The 12,093-nt window shown below is 48.5% G+C and overlaps 1 protein-coding gene across 4 annotated transcripts in view; it reads left to right on the top strand.

The window, feature by feature from the left end:
- The window catches only part of LOC144952680 (uncharacterized), a 30,250-nt gene that overhangs the window by 1,996 nt on the left and 16,161 nt on the right, over window positions 1–12,093 (top strand). For all 4 annotated transcript variants that reach the window (XM_078883174.1, XM_078883167.1, XM_078883160.1 and 1 more), the window contains exons 2-4: window positions 2,107–2,616; window positions 4,474–4,560; window positions 7,903–8,013. In XM_078883174.1, coding sequence (XP_078739300.1) covers window positions 2,109–2,616; window positions 4,474–4,560; window positions 7,903–8,013 — 706 coding nt within the window. In that variant the 5' untranslated portion in view covers window positions 2,107–2,108. The remainder of the gene's footprint in view (window positions 1–2,106; window positions 2,617–4,473; window positions 4,561–7,902; window positions 8,014–12,093) is intronic.

Below are 12,093 nucleotides of genomic sequence, written 5' to 3'. Positions count from 1 at the left end.
CTATGGGTCTCTGTGTGAGTCTTTGAATCTCTGTGTGAGTCTATGGGTTTTTGTGTGAGTCTACGGGTCTCTGTGTAAGTCTACGGGTCTCTGTGTGAGTCTACGGATCTCTGTGTGAGTCTACGGATCTCTGTGTGAGTCTATGGATCTTTGCGTGAGTCTATGAATCTCTGTGTGAGTCTATGGGTCTCTGTGTGAGTCTATGGGTCTCTGTGTGAGTCTACGGGTCTCTGTGTAAGACTACGGGTCTCTGTGTGAGTCTACGGATGTGTGAGTCTATGGATCCTTGCGTGTGTCTATAAATCTCTGTGAGTCTATGGGTCTCTGTGTGTGAGTCTGCGGGTCTCTGTGAGTCTACGAGTCTTTGTGTGAGTCTACGAGTCTCTGTGTGAGTATGAATCTCCGTGTGAGTCTATGGATCTCCGTGTGAGTCTATGGGTCTCTGTGTGAGTCTATGTATTGTATATTTAACTTCTTTCGCACCGTACGTAGCCAACCGTGCTAATCGGGAGGTACCGTAGGGGGGGGGGACAACACAATTATGGGATAATTGAGGTTATTGTGTGTGGTCGGTGATGTCTGATCCAGACCTGACACTCCCTTCACCAACGCGCGCACTCACCGGTTTGGTGAAGTATGGTCGAACAACTCCAATGACAACGACACGGGGTGGGAGAGGCCTTCGTTCTGCTGTGGATGGATACAGGGCTCTAAACTAACTGCGAACATTTCAATTTAAAGCTTTCGTGACTGCAGGGATTCATCTTCTTGGTTCTTTCGGTAAAGTCACGTAGAAGGGAAATAATACAATAATAAAAAGAAAACATCGTAAAATAATTCTCACGACGTTTCGGAGGCAACACAAGCTTATTATGTTTTATTTTTATTGTTTTATTATTTCCCTTCTACGTGACTTTACCGAAAGAACCAAGAAGATAACTGCGAACAGTACCTGATTGTACTTTCCTCAGAAACAAAAGTCAGGCCTAACGGGTAGACAGACCAGTACTACGTGGCAATGTCCCAGCGGGGTGCGTGAGGTGACGATTTCCAAATGCGTCGAATTATTTCGTGCACGAGAGCTATTGGTGATTACTCGCGTATTCATCTGCCAATATAAAATAACTTCTACGACATTTAAATCCCGTACGGTGAACCTAGAACGATCTAAGATGCCTTTTTAAACTCGTTGATCGTAACGCCGTGTGTGGGTTTCCAAGAGTAACCAGCGAACGTGAACAATTTGCGTCCATTTGGATTTTTTGTTTAAATCGCTTGCAGTTGCCAGCTAGTTTAGGACGCCTCACAAAATGTGGCAATTGGGTAAAATGTCGATGTTCGTTATTCATAACGTTGATTTCTCAGCACCACGTTGGGGGGTCGGGCAAGGCGGCTATAACTCGGTTGAGATAATGCAGTAGTAGCCAAACAAGGTTGAGAACCACTGCTGCAAAGGGTGACAGTACCTGTAATACATATGTGTATCCCCCTGTCAATGCACTGCTAGATGACTGCCTCCCCACAGACTCGAACTTGGGTTACAGGGTTCAGTGCGGTGTGGTCCAACAGAAGCTGCCTTACACTGCTTGGTCAATTCCCCATCTCAAGCACTGACCAGGCTCAACGCATGCTTGGCTTCCAACGTCTGCCGAGATTGGGCACATTCAGGGGTTTAAAAAAAAACTGGTAATGTCAGCTCAGTAATTGTAGCAAAAAAAATGTGTGAACTAGATCCGTTCATGTATAGGAGCTGGATGAATTGGGGGCATTGTGGGACCCTTGAGGCATATTGAGAATGTGGTCAAGACCTTCACTGCATCCCACTGGGATTTTTGCACACAGCGTTGGTGTACGGTGTTTTTTCCTGCAATATTTTGCTGTCTTTTCTTGAATTTTCTGTTTGCACTCAGTCACATTCACTTTAAGATGGTTTTTTTTTTCATGTTTTAGTTTTTTGTTTGTTGCGGTTGCACCCAATTCAAGAGCCGAATGGCTCACAGGGCTATACCTAATCAATGAACTTGAAATGAACTTGAACTGGCCAGCGTTTTTTTTTTTAACGATTGTGCACTGACGTCGTCCCGTGATCTCTCGGTACCCGTACAGAAATGGCGTGCGCTGCGGTGCTGGAGCCAAACCGGGACTTCCCGGCGTGGCTGGAGGCGCAAGGCGTGAACCAGGAGGTGGCCCGGGCCATGGACTCGGAGCTGGGCATCCGGGACTACGGGGTCCTGCGCGCCTGCGTCGGGGACGGCATCGTGCGTGCCGAGCTGCTGGCCACGGCGCGCGACCGCCTGCCCTTCGGCTTCTACGCCGTGCTGCGGCAGGTGGTGAAGGCCCTGCGGGGCGCCGAGCCCCACCAAGACGGCGCCGGGACTCCGCGCTGCGACGACGACGACGACGCCGCCGCCGCCTCCTCCCCGGGCGACGTGACGCTGGGAGGCCTGGTGGACGTGCTGCTCGCTCTGTTCAGCGGCCTGAGCCGGGAGCTGCTGCTGTCTGCGCGGAGGCTGGGAGCCATGGACGGAGCCGGAACTTGCGTCGGTGGCTCGAGTCCCGGCGGCGGCGCGGAAGAGGCCGCCATGGTGGAGCAGCATCTGAATTGCGCGGAAAATGGTGAGGGACGCACGGCGCTGCGTGTACAGCATGAACCAAATTTAATTTTGCCGAGCGCACATCCGAAGCGCCAAGAGGCAAACAGCACAGTTAAGGGTAGAGATGTTAACTACCTCGCCTGGTTTACAGGAGGTCTTGGGTTCGATTCCCACCCTGATTTCTGTATATTTAGAGTTTGTGGTGTTTGTGTGGATTTTTCTCCGGGTCTTCTGATTTTTCCCCTCCACATTCAGAAAACGCGTTTAGAGTATTTGACTGCTATCAATTTCCACGTGAGAAGCCATGTTCGTTGAGCTATCATTTGTGGCCAGGTCGCTTCTGAAAAGTAGTTCTGTAGCTCAGTGGGCCTTACTTGGTGAAATACAACAGAAATGCTTTAAATAGTTTAGTTTAAGAATAAACTGTAAGAAGCATGGAAAGGTGCATGCTGGGAATGATATTAAGACATTCAGGGGCGGAAAAAGGAACATCGGGGATTTGATTAAAAAAAACGCAAATTGAAGATATTAGTCGGCTTGGGCAGGACACGTGACGAGAAAAGGTGCCGAATGTCGGCAGCTAAAGGAGGTAACCTCGCCCAAGAGGACATCCACGACAGAGGTGGAGCGATGAGCTCGGCTTGAGTGTGCAGGAGATGGATCGTTGAATCCCGAGACGACGGCGAGAGGTAGCAACAGCATGAGGGAAGCCAGTGGATACGTTATGGCTGATGGTTACAATCATCATTGGAACCTCATTTGCCAGTAAAAATATTTGTAAATGCTTACCCCGAGCTCTCTCATATTCTGATGGTGCATTGTCTTTGAGTTGTGCGCCTTTTGGTGCCATCTGGTCCAACCCATGTGAGACTAGGCTCTTTAAGGAAAGCTGTCTCGGGTGTGGACCAATCAACTTCAAGGAAAATGCACATTATCAGAGTTATGTTTTTTGTTTGCATTATGACTGCAGGTATTGTGATCTATGTAAACATGACTCCTCGTAAAAAAAGGTGTCAGTTTTGTTGCCAGATGGAAGGGTAAAAAACCACTTATCGGTTACAATCATGTTAATTGATTATCCTTGCATCAGAATCTTTATTTATCCTGGAGAAATCCGATGACCTACCAAGCTCTTCATCACAGATGTCCAGTGGGGGGGCGGGTAAGAAAGTTAAAACACCAAAAATACAAAAAACGATCGGAGCGCAAAGTATAGGTATGTAAAGCAAATCACTAAATATGAAGAGATAAAAGTATATTAGTTCAAATTGCGTTTGTACAATTGAGCTATCATTTGTGGGCAGGTCGCTTCTGAAAAAAAAGTTAATCGTTCAGTGGGGCTTTACCTGGTAGGATGGGAATGTTTCGATTTAAAGCTTTCGTGACTGCAGGGATTCATCTTCTTGGTTCTTTCGGTAAAGTCACGTATAAGGGAAATAATAAAATAATAAAAATAAAACATAATAAAATTCAATTCTCACGACGTTTCGGCGTATATTTAAGCTGGGTTGGAAGGGGAAGAGCGTCTTGACAAAATAATTTGCATATAAAGAGGTGTTTCATTCAGACGCTGTCTTCCCGACAGACCTGTTCTTCACCTGAGGACGGCTGCTTGCGTTGTGGCTGAAACGTCGTGAGAATTGTATTTTATTAAGATTTATTTTTATTATTTTATTATTTCCCTTCTACGTGACTTTACCGAAAGAACCAAGAAGACAAGGGCACGTCAGTACATTTTTTGTTTTATGATTAAGAACCAAAGTGGGTGCAGACTGCAAGTAAAAGTTTAAGAAACCACTGGTCTGGATGATGTAAAAGTTGCGCGTAGCCTCCAGTGGCTACCTAACGGCTGTTCCCATGTCTGCGGTGTTCTGTGCAGAAGAGATCGGAGACATCGCCCCGTCCATCATCGACGACTTTGGCCAGAACAAGATGATGCGCATCATCAAAATGGAAGAACACGAGGGTGAGGCTTCCTCCGGGAGGGAAAAAAAAATAAGTGCTTTTTCAAGTTACACAGCAGGAGCATCGAATTGTCCCGCGCGCGATTGCCCGGCTTCCGACATTACCCGGCGCCAGAGGTCGCAACCGGGTACCCGATACCCGTACTCTACCCGATACCCGGCTACCCGTACCCGGCCGGGTACGGGTACCCGTTTGCGACCCTGGTGCGGCCGGGTACGGGTAGGCCGTGAGTCACTGGTGAGTCACCGTTTGCCACTCATTTCCCAACGTCTTGTCTCTTCTCACAATTCAAGTTCCTAGAATCAACCCACCCGCGCCTGCAACGTGGCTTCATCCCAGAGGTCGCAATTGGGTACTCGTACCCGTACCCTACACGATATCCGGCCGGGTACGGGTAGCCAGGTATCTGATAGGGTACGGGTAGGCCGTGAGTCACTGGTGAGTAACCGTTTTGTCACTCATTTCGGGTAGGGTACGGGTAGGGAACGGGAACCCGTACCCGGCCGGGTACGGGTAAGGAATCAAAACCCGTTTGCAACCTCTGCCCGGCGGTCCCAGTCCGATCCGGCGAACCTCCATCGCAGCTGATGGGAGTTGGATTCCAGATTCTGAATAACCATCTCCCACTTCCCCACCCCCCACACCCCATCATCACCCAATGCAGAGTCTTCGAGATTGGAGTGTGTAAGTGCGGTACAGTAGATACAGTAATATTTCACAACGTTTATATTTATATATTTATGCCAAATTCATCCAGTAAATACATTTAGAGCATTTTTCGATTTAAAGCTTTCGTGACTGCAGGGATTCATCTTCTTGGTTATTTCGGTAAAGTCACGTAGAAGGGAAGTAATAAAATAATAAAAATAAAACATGTGAAAACCAGGTCTGTCGAGGCGACACCTGGTTTTCACCTGAGGACGGCTGCTTGTGTTGTGGCAGAAACGTCGTGAGAATTATTTTATTATGTTTTATTTTTATTATTTTATTACTTCCCTTCTACGTGACTTTACCGAAAGAACCAAGAAGACATTTAGAGCACTCAAAAAACATCTACACAATGCCTAAAAATGTAGCGTTATTACAAGAATGTGCAAAAATAAGCTATTTTAAATAATGATGTGATTATCCGGCGTTTTTAAATCCGGCGCCCCCTTCCCAAGCCACTCGATAATTAATCAATGATCTACTATATACACACACACACACACGGTTCTTCAAACATGTTTTCGTACTTATCTGGGACTATCGTTTTTAATGGAAGAAGAACATGATAACAAATGTATGTTCGCCATCATTGTCAACACATGGAATCTTCTCCACCTGGTCTCTAGAGCCCAAAGGCACATTTATCGTGGTATTGTTGCAAATTCTCAGAAGTGTTAACATTTTTTTTAATCACCCTGTATTTGTTTTCTTTAATATTGAACATTTTTACACGACATAGAACCCATGAGGAATGTCTCACGGAGCGGCGTACATCACACCACACTGAAGCTGAAATCTACTTTTGCGGATGTCACAGTGCCGCTTCTGAGTTTCCTGCATGATGAAAGGACAGCACTTTTATCACTGAACTTGATACATGCACAACTGTTCATCGCACTATAATACGCAAATGTTAGTCGCATTCAATTCCAACCTACGTACAGTAAAACCTTGGATTGCGAGCATAATTCGTTCCGGAAACGTGCTTGTAATGCAAAGCACTCGTGTATCAAAGCGAATTTCCCCATAAGAAATAATGGCTACCCGTACCCGGCCGCACCAGGGTCGCAAACGGCTACCAGTTCCCGTACCCGGCCAGGTCGGTTACTCACCAGTGACTCGCTCATTGATTGGGGTGAGTCACATGCGGCTACCTGTACCCCTACCCGGCCGCACCAGGGTCGCAAATGGGTACCCGTACCCGGCCGGGTACGGCTAGCCGGGTATCGGGTAGGGTACGGGTATCGGGTACCCGATTGCGACCTCTGCTCTGCACCACCCAAGTAAGGACCGCAAGCGAAAACACGAGAACGATTGCCTGAGGGCGCTTTATGAATTTAACTATTATTAGCGTATATAGTGGAGGGAATAATGAGGGGAAGGATAACCAACATAGTGGGGTAATAAGGAGGTGCAGGGAAAAGGTGGGAAAGTGAGGGGGGGGGGGGGAGCCATGTAACAAAGCACTGCAAATACAATAACTTGCTCATGACAAATGAGCTTAGCATGGGCTAAAGTCCCACAGAGCAGTTAATCCGCTCCCACCCGTTCCCCCCATAAAACAGCCGTCCCCCTCCTCCCGCCCGACCTCCCCTCTCCCGCACCTCACCACGAGGCTCCGTCGAGTTCCATTCCCGCGAGAGCGAGGATCTTAATGGCCGCGCACCTCTTTAACGTGCGTTGTTCAAGTTCATTTCAAGTTAATTGATTAGGTATAGCCCTGTGAGCCATTCGGCTCTTGAATCGGGTGCAACCGCAACAAACAAAAAACAATCACGAACAAAAAAACATCTTAAAGTGAATATGTGACTGAGTGCAAACAGAAAATCCAAGAAAAGACAGCAAAACATTACAGAAAAAAATCACCGTACACCAACGCTGTGTGCAAAAATCCCAGTGGGATGCAAGTCAAACAACCAACAACAACCACAAGACAACTTAGATTAAGGCCATCAGTCTAACTCTGTACTACAACAAACAAACGTGGCTAAACCAATACAGTGATACCTCGGTTCACGAACTTAATTCGTGAACTGACTCTGGTCGCGAACCGAATTGGTCGTGAACCGAGGCACATTTTCCCATAGGGTTCAATGTAAATGCGGTTAATCCGTTCTGACCTTTTTTTTTGGTTTTTGAAGCACAAAAATATGAAACAAATTACAATACACATTAGTGCTGTACAGTATAGTAATGTATAAAAAGAGAACACTAACCTTGCTTGAGATGACTTCAGTAAGCACTCAAACGGGTGAACTGTACAATACAGTAAGTACAGTATTGTACAGTACAGTAGTACAGTACTGTATGTGCTAAAAAGCACACCAAAAACAAAAAAAGTCACTGAAAGTGTCTTCACAGTACTCACAGTACTTCTTTCTGTGTCTCTTCTTCTCTCCACGATCTTCCTACAGGAAGTCACGACCACGTGACAGCCTGGAAATAGCATTAAAATGGCCGCGGCTCCTGTTCGTGAACCGAAGCGGAGTTCGTGAACCGGAGCAGATTTTTATGAACTTTTCTGTTCGTGAACCGAGTTGTTCGTGAACAGAAGCGTTCGTGAACCGAGGTATCGCTGTATACTTTTCGAAATCACCAAAATAAGACCTCTGCGACCTTTGTCCCCCCACTCCAGATGGGGACAATGGAGGCGAGGGATCGGTGGACGAAAACGAAGATGGCGGCGGCGGATGGCGGGCGCAAGAAGGAGCGGAGGGAATGGCCGCCTCGTGCATGGATGGATCGGGTAAGAGCGGTAGCTATTTTTGTACGATTCTCTCCTTCCGTATGGCGAGCGGTTCAATCGGCGGCGGCGGCGGCGGCGGCGGCAGGGGTTTTGTACGTTTCGTTCGTTAGTGCCGAGCATTTGGCGACCGTGCGTGTGGACGGCGGGTTCAGGACAGAGGTCGCAAACGGGTTTTGATTCCTTACCCGTACCCGTACCCGGCCGCACCAGGGTCGCAAACGGGTACCCGTACCCTACCCGATACCCGGGATCGGGTATCGGGTACCCGATTGCGCCCTCTGAGATGAAGCCACGTTGCAGGTGCGGGTGGGTTGATTCTAGGAAATTGAATTGTGAGAAGAGACAAGACGTTGGGAAATGAGTGACAAACGGTGACTCACCAGTGACTCACGGCCTACCCGTACCCATACCCGGCCGCACCAGGGTCGCAAACGGGTAACCGTACCCGGCCGGGTACGGGTAGCCGGGTATCGGGAAGGGTACGGGTATCGGGTACCCGGTTGCGACCTCTGGTTCAGGAGTTGGCCCGTGGCGGATGGGTGTGGCCGCAAGCCGGCGGCGGCGGCGGCGCGACTGCGTGCCGTCGTCCGCGGTTTGAGATTGCTTCCCGTTTGGCGACGCGCGCCACGCCGAATTGTTGCGCGTAGCAGTTCGGCGGACGGTGCAGAGGTGGCTGAGCGAAGGGGAAGGACGGTGCAGGTCGTACGAATCGTAAACGGAGCGCAACGCGGCCGACGCTGGTTGATGAAGATGACGCCATCGGCGCCGTTCAATCCTGCACCTAAAAGTTTGAGCCTCCTGTGTGGACATTGTTCATTCGTTATAGATGTATTTGCGAATCGCATGTGTTGGGTGCATTCCCGTTGCAGCCTTATACGCTTGTGCTGCACCCGAAACGTCGTGATTTAATTTAGTTTTCACATTTTTTTATTTTTTTATTATTTTCATCTACGTGACTTTACCAAAAGAACCAAATAGTATGGAGCCCTACACCAGTTGCGTTTTACAAATGTGTTCAATACTTGTTCAGGACAATGAGTAAAGTACACTACGATAATGATTCCACTTTAATAATACAAATTTTTAATTGCCCACATCCGAAATCGCACCCTTCTTGCGTCCACTCTCACGGTGGCGGCCAAGTAAGGGCGTGTTTCCGTAGCGATGTGGATGGGTGGCCAGCACGGCTTGACAGGTGTTGTAGGTGTCGTGCTGCTGCGGTGTGGTGGCCTTGAATGTCGCCCCCCTCGAATGCGTGGTGGGGTGTCCTTCAGCTTTTATTTAATCTCCCACACTCAGCCAATCTCTCATTGATGGAATTTGCCAAGAATCCCAATACAGCAGCAGGACTCTAAGATAAGACAAAAGTCTTGAAACTCACGGACTAGCTAATTGGTATATACTTATTAGTTGTCTAGCCATCGAACAAAGGCGATCACCGCATCGCGCAGCGCTTTCAGACGTGCTTCGGCGGCCCTCTGGAATGCTCTTTTTTCCGATATTGGGAAGCCACTTTTAAATAATCTAGATTGAAAACGTCTTTCTTGAGAAATGCTTTTTTTTCTTTAGTTTGCTGTCCTTCCTCCCCCGCACCTCTGATTAGCATGGTTGGCTACGTAAGGTGCGAAGGAAGTTCAACGCACGTACGTTACAATTTAGCATTGTTGCATGGTCGAGCCCGTGACCCAACGATGCTGCAGGCGACAGTATTCGCGACGTTGGAGGTGGCGAGGGCCCGTGAGAACGAGGCCGGCGTGGGTGTCGAAGGAGAGCGAGCGGGATCAAGGGTGATGCCGAGAAATGTCAACACGGTCGGAGAACTGAACGAAGGAACCCGGCGATTGAGATTCCCGAGGGGAGTGAGAGTGAAGCCAGCCCTTTGCCTAGCGCAAATTGACGTGGCCTCGGGATTAGGTAGGGTTTTGGAAGAGGTCGTGACGTTGAAACCGGTGCTGTCGAGCAAGCGGAAAGACGGTCGGCGCCCGAGATGTTGGGAGATTTCCACGGAGGCTGTGAGAAGAACGTCGTCGGCGTAGGGAGTGGTGGCGGATGCCGAAGCTGTCGGTCAGTCGGTCAACGGGAGAGGAATAAGCGGAAAAACAGCAGGGGGCCCAGGATTGGGCCCTGAGCAAAATAAGCTTCAACGCCTCCAAAATCGCATTACCCGAGTTGTCTACCGCCACCCGCAACCCTCGCCCCGACTCGCTGTCCATCCTTCGTGCCCTTCATTGACTGGCCATTGTGAACAGAATTACCTTCAAGATCCGCTTGCGTCTGCTACCGCACCCTAAACTCCGGCTACCCACCGCACCAAAGTTCCCTGCTTGACGCCTTACACTTCAACCAATTGTAGACGCAGAACCCCCTTTAAACTCCCAGGACCGTAATTGCTTTTCGTCGTTTCTACATCGATAATAGATCGCGTAAATATAAATGCGCCATTAAACCCGCCACTACCTGTGACACAGCCAATGTAGTAAGGTTTGTCACGTAAAAAAAAGTGCCAATTTGTTCCCCCTCCAACCCAGCTTAAATATACGCTCCAAGCCTGGGGTGTTTCATTCAGACGCTGTCTTCCCGACAGACCTGTTCTTCACCTGAGGACGGCTGCTTGCGTTGTGGCAGAAACGTCGTGAGAATTATATTTTATGATGTTTTATTTTTATTATTTTATTATTTCCCTTCTACGTAACTTTACCGAAAGAACCAAGAAGATGAATCCCTGCAGTCGTGAAAGCTTTATATCGAAATTTGTTACTAGTTCAGCGCAACCGGTTGTGTGTTGGGAGAGTAAACCCATGACAATTAACAATTCGAGTCCATTTAAAATCATTCACCTTTTTCGGGGGAAACTCGCCGATTGATCCGTTGATGTTGGTGGAGGCGTTACCCGCGCTGCGCGGGACACGGTGACGGTCTCACGGCGGCGTGGTGCCGTGAGTGAAATCTTGTTCCACGTAGAAATTCGTCTCCGTTCAACGAAAAGCGTCCGCAGTTTGGAGAGTTGTTACCGCTATCGTTGCTTTCGATGCCGCGCCGTGCCTTCGGTGTTGCTCGCTTGATTCCGCTAGTTCTTCCGCGACCCTTACGCGGTCAGCCACTGGGCTCCGAGGTCCGCCTCTCAGTTTCCTTATCGCCTTCAGACGCAAGTTCATATGACTGTTACCGCGCAAATATTTTATTGCACTTGTGGCGGTACGGCTCTCCGATGGGTTTTTTTTTTTTTAAGGTCGGCACCGCATGTCGTGATGCTTTGCGACTAAAGTGTTGGGAGCTTCTTCAGGAACCGAATCAAGAAAATGCAGTTCTTGTATAGAGCTATAAGTTGATATTTTACTGGTAGGAACGAAGTGGACCAGACCACCAATAGATTAATGTGTCCGTCCGTCCGACTGTCCGTCTGTCCGACAAGATGGCCGCCCGCTCCCCCTGCGATCCGTGAACTAAATGAACTAAACAAGATGGCCGTCGCATCCGGCGCAGCCGATGACATCGCCTGTTGCAATCCTTGCTCTGTGGGCGCGCGAGTCAGTGGGGAGGGGGGTGTGGACGTCATCGCTCTGTGGGCGCGCGAGTCAGTGGGGAGGGGGGTGTGGACGTCATCGCTCACCCCCCATGCACAAATCATTTTCTTTTTAACTCCTCTATACCCGGTCGATATCCCTGTACCGGTATTAGTATTATTCCTACCAGCCCACGCCGCAGGGTCCTGTTATTAGCCGTTTACACATACAGGTGTGTGTGTGTGTGATAAAAGTGTTAAAGACCACAACAGTGATAGACATACATCCAAAAAGCCAGGACTCTTGGAAATTTTGGTTTCATACTATATTCTAGATTTGAAGCTTTCGTGACTGCAAGAATTCATTCTCTTAGTTTTTTCGGTAAAGTCACGTTCCATTCATTGGCTACCACATTCAGATAAGCCCCTCCCTCCCTCCTCCCCCCTTAACTTGTATTTAAGAATTCTAGATTTGAAGCTTTCGTGACTGCAAGGATTTATATTCTTAGGTTTTTTCGGTAAAGGCACGTAGGTAAAAAATTATAATTAATAATTTGCACGCACCTTTACATCATCCG

The sequence above is a fragment of the Lampetra fluviatilis genome, chromosome 3, assembly GCF_964198595.1.
Source record: "Lampetra fluviatilis chromosome 3, kcLamFluv1.1, whole genome shotgun sequence".
Lineage (NCBI taxonomy): Eukaryota > Metazoa > Chordata > Hyperoartia > Petromyzontiformes > Petromyzontidae > Lampetra > Lampetra fluviatilis.
The sequence above is the reverse complement of the archived record's forward strand: the minus strand, read 5'-3'. Positions and strand labels throughout refer to the sequence as shown.